The sequence below is a fragment of the Syngnathus typhle genome, linkage group LG6, assembly GCF_033458585.1.
Source record: "Syngnathus typhle isolate RoL2023-S1 ecotype Sweden linkage group LG6, RoL_Styp_1.0, whole genome shotgun sequence".
Classification (NCBI taxonomy): domain Eukaryota; kingdom Metazoa; phylum Chordata; class Actinopteri; order Syngnathiformes; family Syngnathidae; genus Syngnathus; species Syngnathus typhle.
This window is the reverse complement of record NC_083743.1, coordinates 1,381,370-1,400,600: the sequence shown is the minus strand read 5'-3', so window position 1 is coordinate 1,400,600 and position 19,231 is coordinate 1,381,370. Positions and strand designations below refer to the sequence as shown.

Here is a 19,231-nt window from a genome sequence, read left to right as displayed (position 1 = left end):
AAAAACAAAACAAAATGGTTGATGGATTTATGAACAGTTCAAAATAGCATGCAGTAAGTGTTATGGCTAACAATTCAGGCTTCATCTAGAAAACAAAATTAATATCAGGAAAAGGCTTAAATGAAAGCACTTTCAATTACGGCAGGTGTCTGCTGTATCATATTTGTTCACGAAATATGATTTTCCTCCATGCATGTGTGCCTTTACGTACCACATTAGCATAATCCTATTAGCGCAGTTCGGGCTTCGGGATGGAAGGTCATCCCCCGAAAATCACGCCGGTCCCTTTTTATTTTATTTTTCCCCCCCGCGGCATCTCCGCCTCAGCAGCCGGGCTAATTACAAGGGAAGCGCCCGGCTCGGCCATCTGTCGACGCGACACGAGCGTGATATACAGTAGCGCCCCTCCTCCTGCAAAACACCCTCCTTGTCTGGGCTCCCGACCATGAAATATGTGGCGCTGAACCGGGTTCAAACCAGAGTGGAAGGTAAATCAGCGCCCGGTGCACTCTTTGCAGATGGCCAATGAAAAATGCACATTATAAATCTGAACGAGCTTGTCGCTCGCTAGTTTATGGCGTCCGGGTTCTATCTCTGCCCCCCCCCCTTTTTTTTTTGACCGTGTGTCATAAAACACTCAAAGTGTTTGAGCAGAAAAGAAAAGACGACGAAGACGCCAGATTGACTGAAGACTGTTTTTATTATCTAGTTGTGTCTGCTTTGCGCGTTCTGCTCTGGCCGTTTGACTTTTGTGTACCCCCGACCAAAGCAATCTTGAATAATTAGCATTTCCCTCTTGTTTCTTTGCAGACGGCGTCTTTCAGAACCACCCTCGGCTGCGCACGCCCCCCTTGCCGCTGTCCCACTCGCACTCGCCCAACCACCTTCAACACCATGCGGCCTCCATCAACTCCTTGAACCGAGGAAACTACACACCGCGGAGCAACCCCAGCCCCGCGCCCACCGACGGCGGATCCTCGGCACACCCCGACGGCGGCGTCCCGGATGCAGGCGGTGCCCCGGACAACTGGTTGCTCAACAGCAACATCCCGCTGGAGACCAGGTAGAGTCTTCTAAACCAGGGGTGGCAAACTCATTTTTGTCGTGGGCCGCATCGTAATTATAGTTTCCTTCGGAGGGCCATTATGACCCAAATGAATGTATGAACGCCTCATATTATGTACGATGAAACAAACTGACAAATAACTCGTTTTCAAATTAGACTAGTAAAAACTGTTAACATTTTTATTTTAGAAAAGATGAATTTTAAAAGTGAACACAATTTAATAATGAATGAATTTGATGCACAATTTGTCCGCGGGCCACATAAAATCATGTGGGCGGGCCGTATCTGTTCCCCGATCCTTGGGTTTGACACCTGTGTTCTAAACGCTTAAATTAATCTAAACGATTAAAAAAAAAAATCCGATATGAAGCCATAACCAATGGTAAAATCCAAATATCAAGTTTAAATATGTCTAAAATATTTTGAAACAAAAACCAAACACAATTTCAAGTAGGATGTCAGAGCTGACGAGTGAGTGACTCAAGAGAAAAGTGGTGCTTTTGCGGCCTTTTGTTTACGGATTGGTCACCGTGGCGACGCGGCCGAGTCTCAATTATAATCACAAGAGAAATGTGGTGCCGACTCTTAATCAAGCGGCGCGGCGTGACGCATGTTCACGGACAGGGATGGTCTGGCTTCAAGTGCGTCCGTCCCGTGTCATGGGTTTTTAATGCGGCGCTGCTCTCATTAGTAACACGTCGGAGCAAATCAAGAAAAGTGACCACTCGCCAGATGATGGCCTCGTCCTGCTTGATTATTTAGAGAAGCTTAGCAGTGGTTTGATTCATCAGTCTTGTGCGACTCGGTTAATTTCCTTCTGGAACAAATGTCGTCATCGAGCGTCTACAGTCGCTATGGCTCAGCGAGTGAACTTTTTTTTTTCTTCAGCGTAAGAAAGTGAAAAACCCTTTCCCCAAACTTTGGATATTAACAAACTAGCCAATAGCGTGATAATGGCCCTCGGAATCCAAATGTGAATTCCGCCGCGTTCGGTCGCATTCCGATCCGGTATCTGGCCCCATCTTCTTTTTTTTTTTTTTTTTCTCCCCCTTCCTGAGCTCAGGTATCTGTGCTCATTAAAAGTTGGATTCCTCGCCTGAGAAAAGACTTCAAAAGCAGGACGTTTCTCTCGGAGCACAAGCCCGTCGTCGCATGCGGCAGCTCTGTTCCTCCATTGTTGTTTGCTTGTGGAGCAGACGGGGGAATTTTAGCATGAACTGAAAATGTCCCTTATTTGGGCGAGGCTTGTGCAAAAGCTTCCGCCATTAAGGCTGCTTCCTCATGTGAAAGCAATCGTGGCGACAAGCCGCGTTTGCAAGTGTCGTCCCCGCCGGGCAACGGCGGAGCTGAACATGCCTCCGTTGTTACCAAATGAATTTGCGTTGCCTATTCGCCTCATGTAACCCGCCGCCACTTCGGTGACATCTTCGCTGGGACGACACGTCGTAGTGCTCGAGGTTGCGCAAGATGTTCAATGTCCCACGCTGTCTGTCTGTCCATTTAGAGCGCAAAGTTGTATTTTCCTTGTGCTTCCCCGCACGCGCATCTCACCAGCGGCTTCATATTCATCTCTCCACCTGTGTGTAGAAACATAGCAAAGCAGGCATTCCTTGAGACTTTACAGGACCACCCCATTGAGATGGACAATCTGGCGTCGGCGCGCCGCGACGCCGCCTACAACGACGGGTAGGTCGCATGCTCGCCCCGCTTCTGTCACCGATGCCTTGCGCTATGTTTCCATCAGACATTCTCTGCTCTCAAAATGTCATCCATGTTTGTGTGTGTGTGTATTTGTGTGCCAGAAGCTCAATCCGTCCCCGTGTAGCCCTTTAGCAAATAATGAAGAGTAATCGCTAATTTAAGAGAGCATGCAAAACGGAGCGGAGCCCGCGTGTCCGATTGCAAGGCAACGAAAGCACAATATTTTCTCTTGGACAATCAGTGAAGAAAAATAACGATACCTCGAAAGGCTCTTAGTAGAGCGTGGACCTCTGCCAAGGACGGGAAGTCATGCCAGACATCTGTAGATTGGTCCCTCGGGTTTAGCGGCGAGATTAATACTGAACGTAAGCGAAACAAAGCAGCAAACCGCTCCAGTTGTGCTTGATACTGTTCTGCTCCAGGCCTCGAGGTGGCGGCAATGAGTCACCATTACTATACTGGGAAAGTTCAAAACAAAACAAAATGAAAACATTATGGCCAGCACAGTAGTTCCCAAACCATATGTAAAATTTTACTAATTTAGTGAGCAAAATATATTTATCATAAAAATCAACAAATCCAAATTTTCACTGAGAGCGCCAACACAAGGTGACGTAGTCCAACCTAAGTGGCTATAATCCATTTAAGAAAATTCCCTCGATCCGCACCTTTATCCCATTCCCAGAACAATCAGTTAATTGGATTTTACGCTCGAGTAGTTTTTGTGCGCAAGTATAAACACGTGCGATCAAAGCCTGCCGCTCCTCTGAACAAGAAGAATCACAAATATGGAACAGGACGCACGAAAAGCCTTAAGGACTCGCGCACGGAAAGTTTGCCGTATCGATTTGAAGCAAGCAGCCATTTTGAACGGATTCCAAGCCTCGTACCTGACAAAGTTGGACTCGGGAATTCAGCCAAATGAGCTCCAATCAGATGGACACAAAGTTTCGAGATATGATCTCGTACTGGAGAAATTGCCAAAATGCGTCATTGGCAAGCAGCTCTCCTTGACGGGTCTTAGCCAACCTTTATTGATCCAAGGGAAATATTTTATATTTGAGGAATCTCACTGCGCACCAGCAAATGAAAATGTCACAAAGTGATGAATTCTAAAATGGTGTGGTCGTAAAAAGAGAATTTACTTCCTCCGCCTGTCATTGCACGTCCCAAGCACGGATTGATGGACAAATACATTATTTGTTACAAAATAATCCTCTTGGAGGGGGCGGAGCAACACGCTACGGTTTCATGATCATTTCAAAATGGAGCGCGAGGGTCCATTCATCACCACTCGCAGTTTTAATTAATAATAGCGGACGGGTGGCACACAAACTATATGGCCGAATTATATGGAGGCTTTCATCGATGTCGGGAAAAGTGACCGCCATAAATCGTCAACCTGCACCGCCCCGGCCCGCCCCTGTGTTTAAAAGTAACACATGTTCCCAGTCACGTCCTTGGTGGCACATCGTAATGTGCCCTTTAATCACGTCCGCCTCTTGTCGCCGTGTCAGTAAAAGAGCCTTGACAGTGGCGCGGCCGTTTCTGATGGACCGCCACTTCGGCCCGTCTGACGTGGCCCTGCCAGCCGAATGAATAGCCTTGACGCCTTTCTCGGGAATTACTCATTGGACGCTCCGCCGTGAATACGGGCGGAAAAAAAATGACGTTGATTTGATATTGATTCACTCGGGCATAGTCAAGGGCACCCAATTGCCGGAACCCGTCTGTGGGAAAAGAACACCTGAAAGGACCACAGATTATTATTTTTTTTTTAATCTGGCGGCTAATCCAGCCGCACGGTTACCATGGCGACGGTACAGAGTGTGCCTGGGAACACAATTACACATGATAGACAAGACGGCGTGGATATGGACTCAAACCATTTTGCTCCCCGCAGGCACTTTCTGTTCAAGCCAGGCGGAACCTCGCCCATGTATTGCACCACGTCGCCGGGGTACCCGCTGACCTCCAGCACGGTGTACTCGCCGCCCCCGCGGCCCCTCCCCCGCAGCACCTTTTCCCGTCCTGCCTTCAGCCTGAAGAAGCCCTACAAGCACTGCAACTGGAAATGCGCCGCCCTCAGCGCCATCCTGCTGTCCGTCACGCTGCTCTTCTTGCTGGCCTACTTCATCGGTACGTCGCCGTCTATTTAAAAAAAAAAAAATTGCTCACCTTGGCCGTAATAACATGGGCACTTGAGAGACATCATTCTTGCTGATGTCTGCTGGTCAGATAAGAAAAGACTTGCTCTTTTTCTTTCTTTTTTTTTTGTTAATAAAATTCACCCCAACCTGCGCGGTGGCCCCAGCTGGCTAAAGGCTATCTTTGTGCTATTAAATCAGCTCTTCCCCGTTTGGCCAGCACCTAAGTGAATTACACACGGGTAATACACGCTATCATTTATCTCTATGATCTATATTTAATTTGCTCTGAAGACAGAAACGCCAAAAGGTGTGTGTGTGTGGGGGGGCAAAATTTGGTCAACCCGGCCCACCAAACATTTTGATAATCAAGTGTCTGCAGTAATTTAGGTGACAGACACACAAATTAATTTGGGGTAATTGCGGTTGGTCAAAGAGCGAGCCCCGGAATTTGGACTCAATTGGTCCAGAATAACAAAAGTTTTGCTCTCCTCTAATTACCCGGCGCACCTGATACTGTGGACACTCTGGTATTTCAGCCAGACAAATTAATTTTTCATTTGGAATAGATATTATGCCATGACAATCAGGGAAGGCAATCAATTTCCGGCTCTTCCTTCCCCTCCGAGGATGGGGCGCACTAAAAATCTGCATTAATTGTAATCCATTTTATTGAAAAATTCATTATTTTGTCAAAAGATTATTAGCTGCGTTGTGGGGCCGGTGGTGATTAAAGATAAAGATGAGGGATTTAAGGAGAATGAAAGTGGATTTGGGGGGGTCCTGGCCCAAAGCCCTGTTTCATCACGCTGTGTAATTATACCAAAAAAAAAAAAATCTCTGAGTGCATCAAAACACAATGAGAGCGAGGTTGGGCCCAATCAGCGGTGGTGTTTAATTAAATGCCTGATGAGAAAATGCTTTTGATTTGGAGTGCAATTAATTGCGCCGGCTTGTAATTGGGAGAGTTGGAGGCGAGATGTCTAATTAGGCCAATTATGCCTTGCCACGCATTGTGACCTGAGACTTGCTTTCCTCGCCAAACACAATCACGCGCCAGTCACGGCCTGATCAGTCAAAGATGCTAATCGCGCGTTACGTTCGATTTAAACATCCACAGCGGCCGATGAGTTAAAATCCAATGGCGAGTTCAGATGTCTCTTTGATGATTAAAAATCGTCGACATGAGCAGAAATGCGTCCGTCGCCTCAGAGGAGCTCGGCCGGCCGACTCACATCAGAGTTTTTCGCTTGCATGTCCTCTAATTGGCTCCCGGCGTGACCCGACTTTTCTGCCAAGATGTAAGTGAAAGCGGGCCACAACTTGCGCCGGGGAAAAACTCTTGACAGGTCATCACCTTGTCGAGAAGCGCGGCTTGTCTCCGTCGCTGGGCTGTCTCATTAGAAGTGTCTAGTTAGTCCTACAAAACCCTCCGAGTGTCATTGCGAGAAAAAAAATAAAAAAAAAGACAACAAAATAGGGCGTCTTGTGACAGATAGATACCTTGGCGTAAATCTTTAACGACTGGAGCGCTCGTTTGCCATCCGAGGCCTTGGGGACGGACGGGATGAAGAATGAAACCCAGCAAAGACGCATTACCAGGACACTCGCGTCGACACGTCCCGCCTGGTGACTTTGTGAAAGTGCGTTTCCCCCATCCAACTTTGTCCCTCTCTGGCCGTGAAAGCACAAATCAAAGAGGAGAGGCTCTCGGCAGCTTTGGCAATGACAAACAAACAAAAAGCCCAGCGCTGGGTTTGTTCACCGCTTGTCATTGCGGACATAGATCAATGCCTCGTCGAGAGAACTTCTCGGAGAGGGAAGCGCAAAGGCGAGGTTTGCCGTTTATTGGAAGCCGTGTACATGTGTATTCAGAGCCACTCGGACTTTGCCGTTCAATTCAGCTCAAGTGCGTTTGTACGCCACTTGTTCTTTGATTCTGCCTGAGATGGAAATCACAGGAAGACGTGAATCCGCTTTGCCGTGCGTCAAACACATCAAATGAGGATGACAACCAACGCGTATATGATGTAAAGTTTTTTTGTTGTTGCAACGTTTATGTAAGGCGGTCTTTCAAGCCAGAAGAAAGTACACAAAAGATCAAACTATGAAAATCTTTTGCCCACCTTGACAAGCAACGACAGGTGCTCGGCTGAATTTCAAATCAGCTGAACTGAAGTAGGAAGGGAGGTCTAATGGATTTTAAAATGTATCAATGGATTGCCTGCTTATTTACGCAAAGAAAAGAAATGGCCCTATTGAGTCGCCGGGCCTTTTTTCTGCTGATTGTAGAATTCCGTCCGTTTTCTTTTTGCCTGGCTAAGCTCATCTTGTCCATTCTGGTATTGGTGATCTGTCACCATCCCTCCCGCCTCCGCCACCACCATTGTAGGTCTTTTTTTTTTTTTTTGTAAAATATCAGCATGCTTCATCCGCCGAGTTGCCATTGGAATATCCTCCGTGTCTGCGAGCTGTTTTTTTTTGGGGGGGGGGGGGGGGGGCGGTTCAGTCTTGTCATTGAGGATGTGTGGGGGCAGGGCAATCGGCTCGGAGGGATCACAAGGCAGCACGGTGGTCGTCAGGCAGATGTCGCTCGGGGTCAACACACCACCCGAATGCGCAAGCTCGGCGGAATTTGCCATTAACCATTAAACCGACCATCTTTCAGCTTTGTAGCTTTTGCTTTTCGTCGGCTTGAGCCTTTCACACACAAACTTACTAGCAGCAGCGTTTCTAAACTATCTTTGGTCCCGCTTATATTGGGCGAAATTTCAATTCCACTTGTTTGTCCTTTGTAGCCATGCACCTTTTGGGACTGAACTGGCACCTGAAGCCCACGCAGCGACAGATGTACCACGTAACGGACGACAACACAAGCGGCGTTCCGTTCCCCACCGACCTGAGCTTGAGGCCGCTGGGCTCGGAGACGCCCGATCGCAGAGGCGACGGTAAGTTGCGGACGCTTTATCGCGGCGGCTCAGCCGCAAAGTTTTGTCGGAGGGAACCGAAGATTGCCAGTGACATTTGTGGCCAATCGCCGGTTGTTTTTGTGCTACTCGGGCCTCGGTGGCGTGCGACCAGATCTGCATTGTAATCCCATCAAAGTGCTTGTCAGTGGGCAAGTCTTGTTTGTTCCTGAAGGGACAAAATGGGGGGGATTAGCCACTCGCTCACCCCTCAGAACGGATGTGATGGGGACAGCCGTGCCTGGCAGCCGACGAAAGCATGTGCTGGCCCCGCGGTAGCGACGGCTCGGCTCCAGCAAAACTTTGCTCGCTTCCACGGCAAATGGGCCAAAATGTAGCCGTGCCATTTGCCACTGGCAGGCCGCAAAAGGTACACCACGGGCTCATTAGCATACAAATGCATCCCACGCTTTTTTTTTTTTCGTTCAATACACGCATGGTTGAGCCAACGAGGAAAAGGTCCGAGGATGGCAAATCGATGTTTTTTGCAAGACGTCTCATTCTGGGCCGCCGTTAGCGCTAACGTCCCTTGTCTTGTTTTGCCGCCGCAGCACTGGCGCGACATTGACATGGCATTCAGCCAAATCAGCTAATTGGCTTGCTGGTGACTGACGCGTAAACCGCCCAATCATAGCACACGGAAAGTCAGCAAACTTTATTTATCCGCCGCATTTTATACACACAATGTGGTTGAGATAATTACGAAAACTATTTCAAGCAAAATGTCAGCGGCTTTTTCAAGCCGTTAAACTCGTGTTGCTATGGGTCGCCCGTCAGCGCGGGACTAACAGATGTTGTCACTTCCACCCGGTCCGCCATCAGGTGCAAGAAGCAGCATATGGAGCTTTCCACCTTTTCGGCTGTGTGGAGCTTTCCAGATCCTCCGCAAATAGAATTACATCTCTCTTTATTACTATAGTTTCAATTACAACTGTACGACTGTTTTTTCTTTTCTTTTTTTTTTTTTCCTCTCGTAGCATTTGTGCAGCCATATGTTCGACCTTTTTAATTCAGTTTCCCCCAGACGTGCCATTACTTCGATGCGACAAAAAAATGGAGAGGTTTAAATTACAAAGCAACGAGGGGCAAGTACGTGTTTGATAGAATTTCACGCGTCAAGCGGTGAACTCATTAAAGCAACCTACCTGCATTTTCTTTCTCGCTCCTCTTTTTGAGGAACGACAGGAACGGTCACACCCAGTCCTTGCTGATAATTTTTGCCGCCATCTCTTTCTCAGGCAAATCGGACGGCTTGTTTCCCGACGACGGCTACGTGGACATGGGCGAGATCGACGTGGGCCGCAAGGTCGCGCAGCAGATCCCGCCCGGCGTCTTCTGGCGCTCGCAGATCTTCGTGGACCACCCCATGTACATGAAGTTCAACGTGTCACTCAGCAAGGACGCCTTAGTCGGGGTCTACGGGAGGCGGGGCCTGGCCCCGTCTCACACGCAGGTGGGAGTCGCTGTTTGAACTGGCGAGGATTTACCCGGCTAAAGTTTAGTTAGTATGTTTGAGCAGTGAGGTTTACCTACAACTTACAGAAAATCGACTTGACCCCCCCCCACATCTGGCAGGAATCCATTTCTGTCGTCAAACAGTTCTACTTTTGTTTATATTGATAAAAAGAAGGGCTTTGTGTTTACAATAATGTCGACACGGAATGAGCAATTTTCCACATTTCTGCTCTGCGGCAGAATATAAATGGCTATATTGTTAGTTCCCGCGTGGAATCAATTCATAAGCCTTTCTCTCATGTTATGAATCACCTTCCTTTGTTACGACGTTGAGGATTTACAATAAATTTCTCTGCAGTGGCGTGTCGTCGATGAATCACGTCAAAGGAAACGGAGCCTCGCGGGGTGCGGCCGGAGCAAGGATTTTCCTTTTGCTCTAATTTCCCGCAGATATAGCTCGTTATGAATCATATCTGGCCGCCTAGCCCGCACTCTAGATTTCATTCTCTTAGCACAACTGTCGTTTTGCTTTTTCCCCAAGTCCAATTTTGCCGGAAATTACCATCCGATGTCATTTAGTTGTTTTTTTTTCAGCCTGGTGCTGTGCGGAGAGTGGCGCTTTCTTACCTGTAGCTGATCAGAGTGGCGATGAAAGTGAAATGTGGCCTCATTGTTATTCATGGAGTCTCCGCTGATATGATGAAGCGACTGCTGGTAGATGTTATTTGGCAAACTCACTTAATTACTTCCCCCGACTTTCCATTAAAGCAAACAATCTCGGCCGCTTTTTATGGAAAATTGACAGCTTCGGAGCCAAGTTGATGACGCAGCCTTGTTATCGCCAAATTGTGTCGTTAGCGCCGCTAGTTTCTGTCCGTTTATTGGATCAGGTTGTCTTCTCCTATTTCGATTTAGCCGTTTGAAAATAAGCTCAGGCTAACTGATCACTAGCTAGCCAGTAGCTACTGACTATGTTAATGCTAATTCCGCTATGGCTGTGGAAGGATAACTTATTCATGCAGAGCAAATGAGTGCTCGCGTCTCACGTGTCGCTCTTCTTAATCCCGCCTTTGCTCACGTTCTCCCGTCTGGTCCGCAGTTTGACTTTGTGGAGCTGCTGGACGGCCGGCGACTCCTGGTCCGCGGCCCCCCGGGCCTGGAAGGGCCCGCCGCCCTGCAGCGGAGCCTGGCGCCCGTCGCAACACACGACACGGGCTTCATCCAGTACATGGAGTCCGGCATCTGGCACCTGGCAGTCTACAACGACGGCAAGGACGTGGAAACGGTCTCTTTTCTCACCACTGCCATCGGTGAGCACCCTCGGACAGCCAAGTCCGATTTTCCTCAGATATTCTTGCTTAACTATTCCTCAGTGGAGTTATGTCTCTGCCGTGCTTGCTCACCCCTTTAGTATGAGATTTTACAAGCAAGTTAATCCTTTCTTCTCTTAGCCGGCTGTTCTGAATTGACCTTTCCCAATTTGGCTAATTACCGGAATGGTGCCCCCCGACTCCAAGTTTGTCCGCCCACGAGATTTTCCGTTTTCAAACGCTCCCCTGTCAAAGCCAAAATGCAAAGCAGAACTTGACACGCAGTTTATTAAGTCATTTGCATCTTTCGACACATTTCCAAAGAAGAAGAAACTGCATGTGTCACAAGTTCAGTCTGGCAAAAAGTACAAAATCAGGACATGCCCCCCCGAGGAGGTCATTTAGGGATCGTAATATCCTCATTAGCGCGAGTGTCTCATGAGCCAATCAGGGGGTCCAGCCAATTGAGTTTTGAGTGTATACTCCTACTCTCTCTTCAATTTGCTCCAATTTCAACTTGTGTGATACCTCTTTGTTAGCACTTTGCGCTAGGTGAGGAGGGGACTTAGGAGGTGTCAGCTTTCACAACCGTGGCAGCTGGGAACTCTCCTCACATGCTTTTTAATTAAAAGCTCCTGGGTCGCTGCGACAGGGGCCTTAGCCAGAACAGGATCGATGTAGTTCTGTCCACATTCAACCCCCCCCATGCGCCCACCCGCTGTGCCAACAGCAGCTGCAATTCAATATTTATGCTATGATATGACTCACGGGGCAAGTCAGGCCGGCGTGTTTACTTTGGTTATTTCTTCTCGACAGGAGTGCATGAAGGTTCCCCGCCGTCGCCGAGCGGGGAAGGCTTGAGCCGAAAAAGGCCCGACAGCGTGGCGAATTGGGCGAGAGGGGGGGCCGAGGCGGGGGGGGGCTGTTAGTGGGTTGGGCGAGATTACTCAGAGTTGCGCCTCTCTTGGTTGGTTTGCATCGGAGCTCTTGTGCCCACAGGAGGGCCTCTTTTGGAAAATGGGTCACCGCTTAAGTGCCCTTCAGCAGAAATTGAATCCCACCAACTGGCTGAGCCGCAGAGGCTCGGAGTTGACCTTCAAACGGGGGCGCTCAGGTAGAGGAATGTGGGAGATCAAAAAGAAGCGGCACTCTCAGCTCCTATATTGTCTGCCTTTGAGTTTTACACATATTCCAATTTCTCCGTACGCCATTCAGGTCGAGCGACATGGAGTGGAAGCGGCCTTGTCCTTTAGCCGCAGATTGATTCCATAAGCAAACGTGTTTGATGATTGCAAACGTTCATCTGAAATAGCATCATGCCAATGTCTTCCTCAAAAGAAGACAAATAGTGACGCGTTCTGCGAGCATAGCAAGATAGCAACCTGAGTAGCAAACATGCTAATGTATTCCTTCTGATGAGAAAAGACTGAATGCTAACATGCTAAGCTAACAGAGAAAGATAAACTAGTTCCAGAATCATAATTCAATGTCAAAAGAAGTCACCTGTTGCCATTCGTACAACCGGATAATAAATGTGTGTTCAATTAAGCGGGCCCAGATCTCCCACTGAGATAAACTCATTCGGATTTCAATAGAATAATTTTCTTCGGTGGTGCGCCCTAAGAGTTTCTTTCAACGTAACATACGGATGCGCCTCAGGTTCTAAGTAGGCCAGGGGTCCCTGTCCTTAATAATGTAGGTTGCCCTCGTCACTCGCGGCTCCGTGGCCGTGCCAAAACGTGTCCCGGTGACTGTTGTGAATCACAGCTCTCTTGAGCGTGAAGCCATTTGTCCCGGTTCCCTGCCGCCTGACACGGATCCCAGTGCACGCTTGGGGGGGAAGGAGGAGGGGTTCTGGTGGCGGTGCTTCGTCATCACTCAGATGTGCCCGGCATCCAAGGAAAAGGCGCTGATTAAACTCACACGCCGGACTGCGGAACTGGCACAATAGTTAGCTTCTCCCGATACGCGGGCGGGGTAATGAATTTCAATGAAGGCCCCCTGCTTGAATCGCTGATTTATGCGTCGGGCCGATTCGGAGCGTGCGGCTAAGAGATATTCATGGCCGCTCGCCGGGGGAGAACACAGGGCAGGAATAACGCGTGGCGTGCTGATGTGAATTCGGCGGAAGTTCATGGCCGCTCAATTAAACGTGACAGCGACGGCTTCGAATTAACGTATGAGAATAGATGGCATGTGCCGGCAGGTTTATATTTCATGGCGGACAAAAGTTTTGGGATACGCTGATTTTAATTGGTAAAGTGGCATCGCCTGTGGAGTATCGGTGCATTTTTACGAGCACTGCGCAGATCCCCTGACTCAGCCCGACCCCCCCGATTGAGTGATAAAAAGGGTGTGTCGCAATAGTTTTCATCCATATTGTGTATCTTTTTGTAGTTTCACGTCGGAGCCAAGCAGCTCGCCTGCATAATTGCACCCTTGAGAGACATTTGGTACGGCGTGCGTGCCTCGCATCCCACACCTCATTTTCCTACTGTCATTTTACACACACTCGCTGGCAGCTAAAGAAAGCCGAGCCTCCCACTAAAATGATGTTCTTGCCGTCGGAGTTCTCCACAGTGATGGAGCGCCGCGAGAAAGTCCTCCCATGCTCTTGTGATCTATAGGTCAGGCCCAGACAAGCCCGCAGCGCATCTTCTCCCGTGATTGACTCTCTCGAAGAAAGGGAAGCGCAATCCCGAGCTCGGTTTTTCGGAGCTCTTTGTGATAGCACAAGAGGTTCTTTTGTTCGCCAAAAAGATTCGCCCAGGAGCGAGATAAGGAGATTTTTCGTCTCAAATCTCGGCGCCGCCTCGTCGTTCAGTCGTCTTCATTACTTTGACAATTAAGTTGATGTAAGTGCATCATCGCTTGATCGATGTCCTAAAAAAAAAAACGCTTCAGGCATTTGTCCAAATGTCCATTTGCATTGTTTGTGTTAAATTAATACAACATGGCACACGCTTCAAGAGATGCTTTGGTGTAACAGAATTATTTATTGTTGACTAGAAAACATTGTCATCCTGAATGCCCATTCATCTCTGGGATTTTTTGCTTGCATATCTATCACATTTGATGAAAATCACAGACGCCGAGTACGTATCATACATAGTCAATAAAATCAAAGAAAACAGCATAATAAATTAATTATCTGTCCTTTATTTATTTTATTAACCCTGATGAAAAGCCAGTTTTAACCAGAGATGCCTTTGTGTCTATAAATATATTTTCGACACTGATTTTTAAAAAAGTCTTTACTTTTTTTCTGCCATATTTTCGAGATATTTTTATTCCCTTTTATTAGCTTGCGCAATATGGATTTTTCCATGAATTGTCATTTATGGCTATAACATTTAAATAAAATAAAAAAATCCACCTGTTGCCTAACCTTACGTATGTTAACATTTATTTCTTTATAATTATGTTTGATTAGTAACTAAAAATACACTAAAAGAAATTGAGGTAACGTTTAATCAATTTGCTATTTGCTTCGAAGATTGCCACGAGCATCTCTCAACGGCATTGTTTTTCCGCCACTCCAAAACTAAAGCACCGTAGCGGCGTAGCCATTAGCAACATTCCTCGAGTTTGTTGACGATAGCTGGAACGCATTCCCCTCAAATGTGTTGCTTTCGCATTTTTCCGGAGACTTCATTAACTCCGCAAGCTTTCCGTCGAGTACGTTTTCACGCCAGGAAAGCAAATTGCAGGAAAAACAGCCCCCGTGAAAACTGTTCATTCCGCAAGAAGTCAGCCTCGTCACCGTCATTAGCGGCTCGGATGACAATTAAGTACGAGACAACGAGGGGGAGGACTGTTGCGCTACCATTACCGGCGAAAAAGACCTCCTTGATTGCGTTTTTTGTCTTTGCCCCGCTTCAGATTCCGTCGACGACTGTCCAAGCAGCTGCTTCGGGAACGGCGACTGCGTGGCCGGAACGTGCCACTGCTTCCTTGGATTCAAAGGCCCCGATTGCGGCCGAGGTCAGTCGGCCCGTTTAATTACTAGTCCGCAGCGGGAATTCAGATGCTAAAATGCCGCGAGACACGGTTTGACGCTAACGTGTCCTAATGGACTGTCTGCTCTCTTCCTCTCGGCAGCCGCTTGTCCGGTGCTGTGCAGCGGCAACGGCCAGTACCTGAAAGGCCGCTGCATGTGTTACAGCGGCTGGAAGGGCTCCGAGTGTGACGTGCCCACCAACCAGTGCGTGGACGTCACGTGCAGTCACCACGGCACCTGCATCGTGGGGACCTGCATCTGCAACCCGGGCTACAAAGGGGAGAACTGCGAGGAAGGTAGCAAAGCAAGCAGTGTGGATTTGAGTCGTTTGCAAAAGTTGTGAGAAAGCAGACCAAGTTTGTGCTTTGTGTATTTTACATCCGGCACCTTCATGGGCAGCTAAGGCCTTGGAAGACAATTATTGTTTTCGTTTTATTTACACAAAATGTACCCAAGTGATTTATTTGACACATTATTATTATTATAATATATTGAATATAATATTGTAATATTTTATGCTACACAAACCCAAAACTAGAAGGTCGCGGTTTGTTGGAAAATTACTTTTTTTGACAAAAAAGTTGCATATACCAGACTTTTTTTTTTTATTTTCTTAAATTAGGGGTCTTTTCTATTACTCAGATTATTGTCTCCCATGACACACGTATTATCCAAGGCGAGACTGCGCCCCAAGAAAATCAGTACTCCGGACAAGTGGACACTGTGAAGCGTAATAGTGCTGAAGAAACCGAATTGTCAATGAGCACGGCTGAGCGTTGCAGTCCTCCCCCGCAGCAGCCGTGACTGACAGCCTATAAGCCATGACTATAAGGCGACGCATTAATAACAAAACAGTCCGCGTATTGTGCTGGAAGTCGAACACCGCGTCTGATGTGAATCCGGCGGGAGCTCGGCGGCGGATGCGGCCCGAGCAGATAAGAGTGAGGCGGCCATTGTGTTTGTCAGCTCTTGAAGGCTCTCATTTCAAGATGAAAAATGGCACGGGGGGTTTGATAAATGGGGGTGCGCGTCATCCATAGGCCCCCCATTCTATTTGGGGTTGGCGTGTCAGCGGTTAGTGGCAGCGGGGAATGCGGGCCACAGCGCCCTTTAACATTTTTACCTTTCTTCGCCGCGACCTTCAGCCGCCCATGATTAATTGCCAGGAGAGTTCCTTGTCAGTTTAGTCCTCCGATCCTCGCACCTGGCGCACAAACCATCTGGCAAGAAGCGAGATGTTGTTTGTCCTACTACGGTGGCCTCTATGTCCACTTAATGTCATTCTAAATGGGGGCAATGCAGGCGTGGTGTTTGTCCGTTTGCCATCTGTATGCGACATTCAGATATTGTTCGACTGGACAAAGTCAGCCTCATAATGGGATTGAACTGAAGGGACGCCGTGCTCATGTGGTTTTGTGCTGGCGTTGTGGGAATTGTTCATCAGAGACGTGTTAAACATTGGCGGGGGGGTGTTTTAACAGTCATGAAAGGGTGTGCACACTTGTGCAACCACATGTTTTGATTATTTTTTTAACACAGCCACATACATACACACTCAGTCATGAAAGGGTGTGCACACTTGTGCTCCCACATGATTTGGTATTTTTTTAACACAGCCACAGAGGGTGTGCACACTTGTGCAATCACATAATCTCCATTGTTTTTTTGTACGGTACTTACTTCAAAACTACATTTAAACTGGGGTGTGTAGACATTTTCTGTCTGCCTCGAACGGTGAAAGCTGAACTTTCTTTTCAGTGGACTGCCTGGACCCTACATGTTCCGGCCGAGGCGTGTGCGTCCAGGGTGAGTGCCACTGCTTTGTGGGCTGGGGCGGGCGAGGCTGCGACAGCCCCAGGGCCTCGTGCATGGACCAGTGCTCCGGACATGGCGCCTTCCTGGCCGACGCTGGCACGTGCAGCTGCGACGCCAACTGGACGGGCCACGACTGCTCCACAGGTGAGTACGGCAGAAACGGCGCCGGTCGTCATTCAAAAACTCATTCAGGTATAAATGAGCCTTCGGAACTGAGCAATTAGCCGAAAGCTTTGCTTGGTTAATAAAACGGCATCGGTCTTAATTAGCAGCGCTAAATCATACCTTGACGGCCAAGCGGAAACGGTTTTCGCCACCCTGAAAAAAACGTTTGTGACACTCGGCATCAAGGAAGGAAGATTTCATAATAGCAGAGCCGTTTTTTAATTCCTCGATCAACAACCTTGACGTCTACGGCACCTCACATTAACGCTCTCGTTTTTCGTCGGATTTATATATTTTTCGCATAATAGCTAGTTTGCTGAAAAGAAAACAACTTTCATAGAAGTAAGATGTCAAAGGATTTTTTTTTATTTTGGTTCTTTTGAACTTCCCGATGGATGGAAAACACCTCGCCTGTGTTATACCTCCGCGGTGCTGTTTGATTTTCAAACGTTAGGGAGAAAGCTAGCTTTTCATTTTGTAGCAAAGTAATTTTCCCCGCGTTGATTCCCCGATGGATTAAAGCCCTGGCTCCGATGCGCTGATAATAACGACACGGGCCTTCGATTGCTTCCGCTCAGACAGCAATTTGTTTTCCCTGAGATGACAATCTGTGTGTCTCCTTGGATATTCCAAGCGGTGCCTTAAAGTAGTAATCCGGGGGAGGGGGTGGGGGTATTTTGTCGAAGGCGGGCTCTGCAAATGATGATGAGTTTGCGCTTTATCCCGCTTTGGCCTGTTTATTGTCAAGTGTTCCCGTAATGCCACGTAATACTAAGCTCGCTGTCATACAGGTCGTCAAACAGTCTGCCATAAATTCGATCGTCGCAAAGTCGCCGTGTGGCTTTGGCGCAGTCTTAAGTCCGTTTGCGTTTACAATATAATTGGAAAAGCTAGCAAGATGTAACCACTGGCGGAGCTAGGTTTTTTTTTCCTTGGGGGGGGGGGGGTTAGGGTTAACTTTTTTATGATGTGTTCCCCGCGAAGGGCGGCTGGACGCTTCTCAATAAATTAACGCATGGCCCTAGCGCCGCTCGTCTTGTGCAGCTCACGTCGCGTTAACGCTTTGCAAAGTACAAACCAGCTTTTTTTTTTCCACACCGTCAAATGAACATCATCGTTTCAATTTGTGCAGCGAGCGAGACCCCCGGAGTCGATGCGGAGGTTGCTGCTCTTTTTACCATATGTGCTAACGAGCTAGTGCAAGATGTTCACGGTCCCCCTGGGCACCTTCGGGTATTCTCAATATGTATCATTTTGTGTATATGTCGAGCTGATTGGGCGCCAGTGCCGCGGCTCGTTATCACACGGCATCGTGGTGCGACTTTTTTTTCTTTTTTTTAAACACGCATACAAGTGTAACGCAAAACAAAAAAAAAGGCAGAATGAAGTCTAAGACCGCGTCTGCTTCTGTGGGTCTTATTAGATTTGTTTTGTGTGAAAATGCGGCTGAATCCTTTTCAACGTCCGTGAGACGAGCTAATGAAGCGTGGCTGCCCTTCCTCCACAATGACTCCTGGATTTGTCTTTTCTTTGACTCCCCCCCCTGTCCACTTTTGCTTCCCACAGAGATTTGCGCAGCCGACTGCGGCGGCCACGGGGTTTGCGCCTCGGGCACCTGTCGCTGCGACGAAGGCTGGATGGGCGCCGGATGCGAGCAGAGGGCGTGTCACCCGCGCTGCAACGAGCACGGCACCTGCAAGGACGGCAAGTGCGAATGCAGTCCCGGCTGGAACGGAGAACACTGCACAATCGGTAGGCCGGGTTTCAAAAAGGGGGGGGTTAGAGTGAGGGAAGTGGCGGGTGGGAGGGAGGCTCGGAAAGCATGCTTAATTGAATTTGTGCAACTCGGTAAAGCATGAACGGGTTTACTCAAGGATCCGAGGCTTGCCTTCATGCATTTTAATGTGGGAATGTGCTAAGGTGTCCTTTGAGTTGACTCATCCTCTTCCTCTTTGCTCCTCATTTCCGCCCGCCCGATCCGCCTCTCACTGTGTGTTTGCTCTCCTTGGCACTGCTTGTTTTGTCCGAATAGCAACGGCTTTCTGGGAAAGCTCACTCTTATTTTGTTGTTGTTCTGCCTGAACGAGATTGCTGTCGTTTCTTCTCTCACTGCACTGTACCGCCCATTTATTGTAACATTTGAGCATACGCGGCGAGCGACGACCCAAAAACAATCCTGCGTGCTGGGGCACTTTCTTTTCTTGCTGCCACTTCTTGACTCAAATTGCTCTCCTTAAGCCCTTTTCAAACTGCACTTAGGGCGTCATCAAGGAATTTTAAACAAAACGCTACACTGGAGTGCGGCGTCTTTGTGACGAGGCCCTCTAATAGGAGAGAGATTTGCCGCTTATTTGCCGGATGAGGCCCGTGGATCCGTCGGAGCTGTGTTTCGAATTGCATTTGTTTTATTTGTCTTTGAGTCATGCGTTTGCGCCTGACTCGCAGCAATTTTTCAATTATTTTGTGTGTTTGATGATGATGGACGCTGTGAGGATTGACAGCTGTTGAAGGGTGACTGGAGCTCAGCTGGGCACAGGTGCCTTTCCATTTCGTTAGCGCGCCGCTATTTAATGTCAGGCCTGTCAGAGCCGCTCGGCGTCAAGAGC

At 48.2% G+C, this 19,231-nt stretch overlaps 1 protein-coding gene across 1 annotated transcript in view; it reads left to right on the top strand.

Moving 5' to 3' along the window:
• Nucleotides 1-19,231, top strand: part of LOC133155964 (teneurin-4-like) — a 96,544-nt gene that overhangs the window by 37,327 nt on the left and 39,986 nt on the right. Inside the window, exons 5-14 of the mRNA XM_061281657.1 lie at nucleotides 811-1,063; nucleotides 2,654-2,752; nucleotides 4,671-4,906; nucleotides 7,713-7,862; nucleotides 9,119-9,333; nucleotides 10,435-10,645; nucleotides 14,528-14,629; nucleotides 14,747-14,941; nucleotides 16,404-16,604; nucleotides 18,192-18,377. Coding sequence (XP_061137641.1) covers nucleotides 811-1,063; nucleotides 2,654-2,752; nucleotides 4,671-4,906; nucleotides 7,713-7,862; nucleotides 9,119-9,333; nucleotides 10,435-10,645; nucleotides 14,528-14,629; nucleotides 14,747-14,941; nucleotides 16,404-16,604; nucleotides 18,192-18,377 — 1,848 coding nt within the window. The remainder of the gene's footprint in view (nucleotides 1-810; nucleotides 1,064-2,653; nucleotides 2,753-4,670; nucleotides 4,907-7,712; nucleotides 7,863-9,118; nucleotides 9,334-10,434; nucleotides 10,646-14,527; nucleotides 14,630-14,746; nucleotides 14,942-16,403; nucleotides 16,605-18,191; nucleotides 18,378-19,231) is intronic.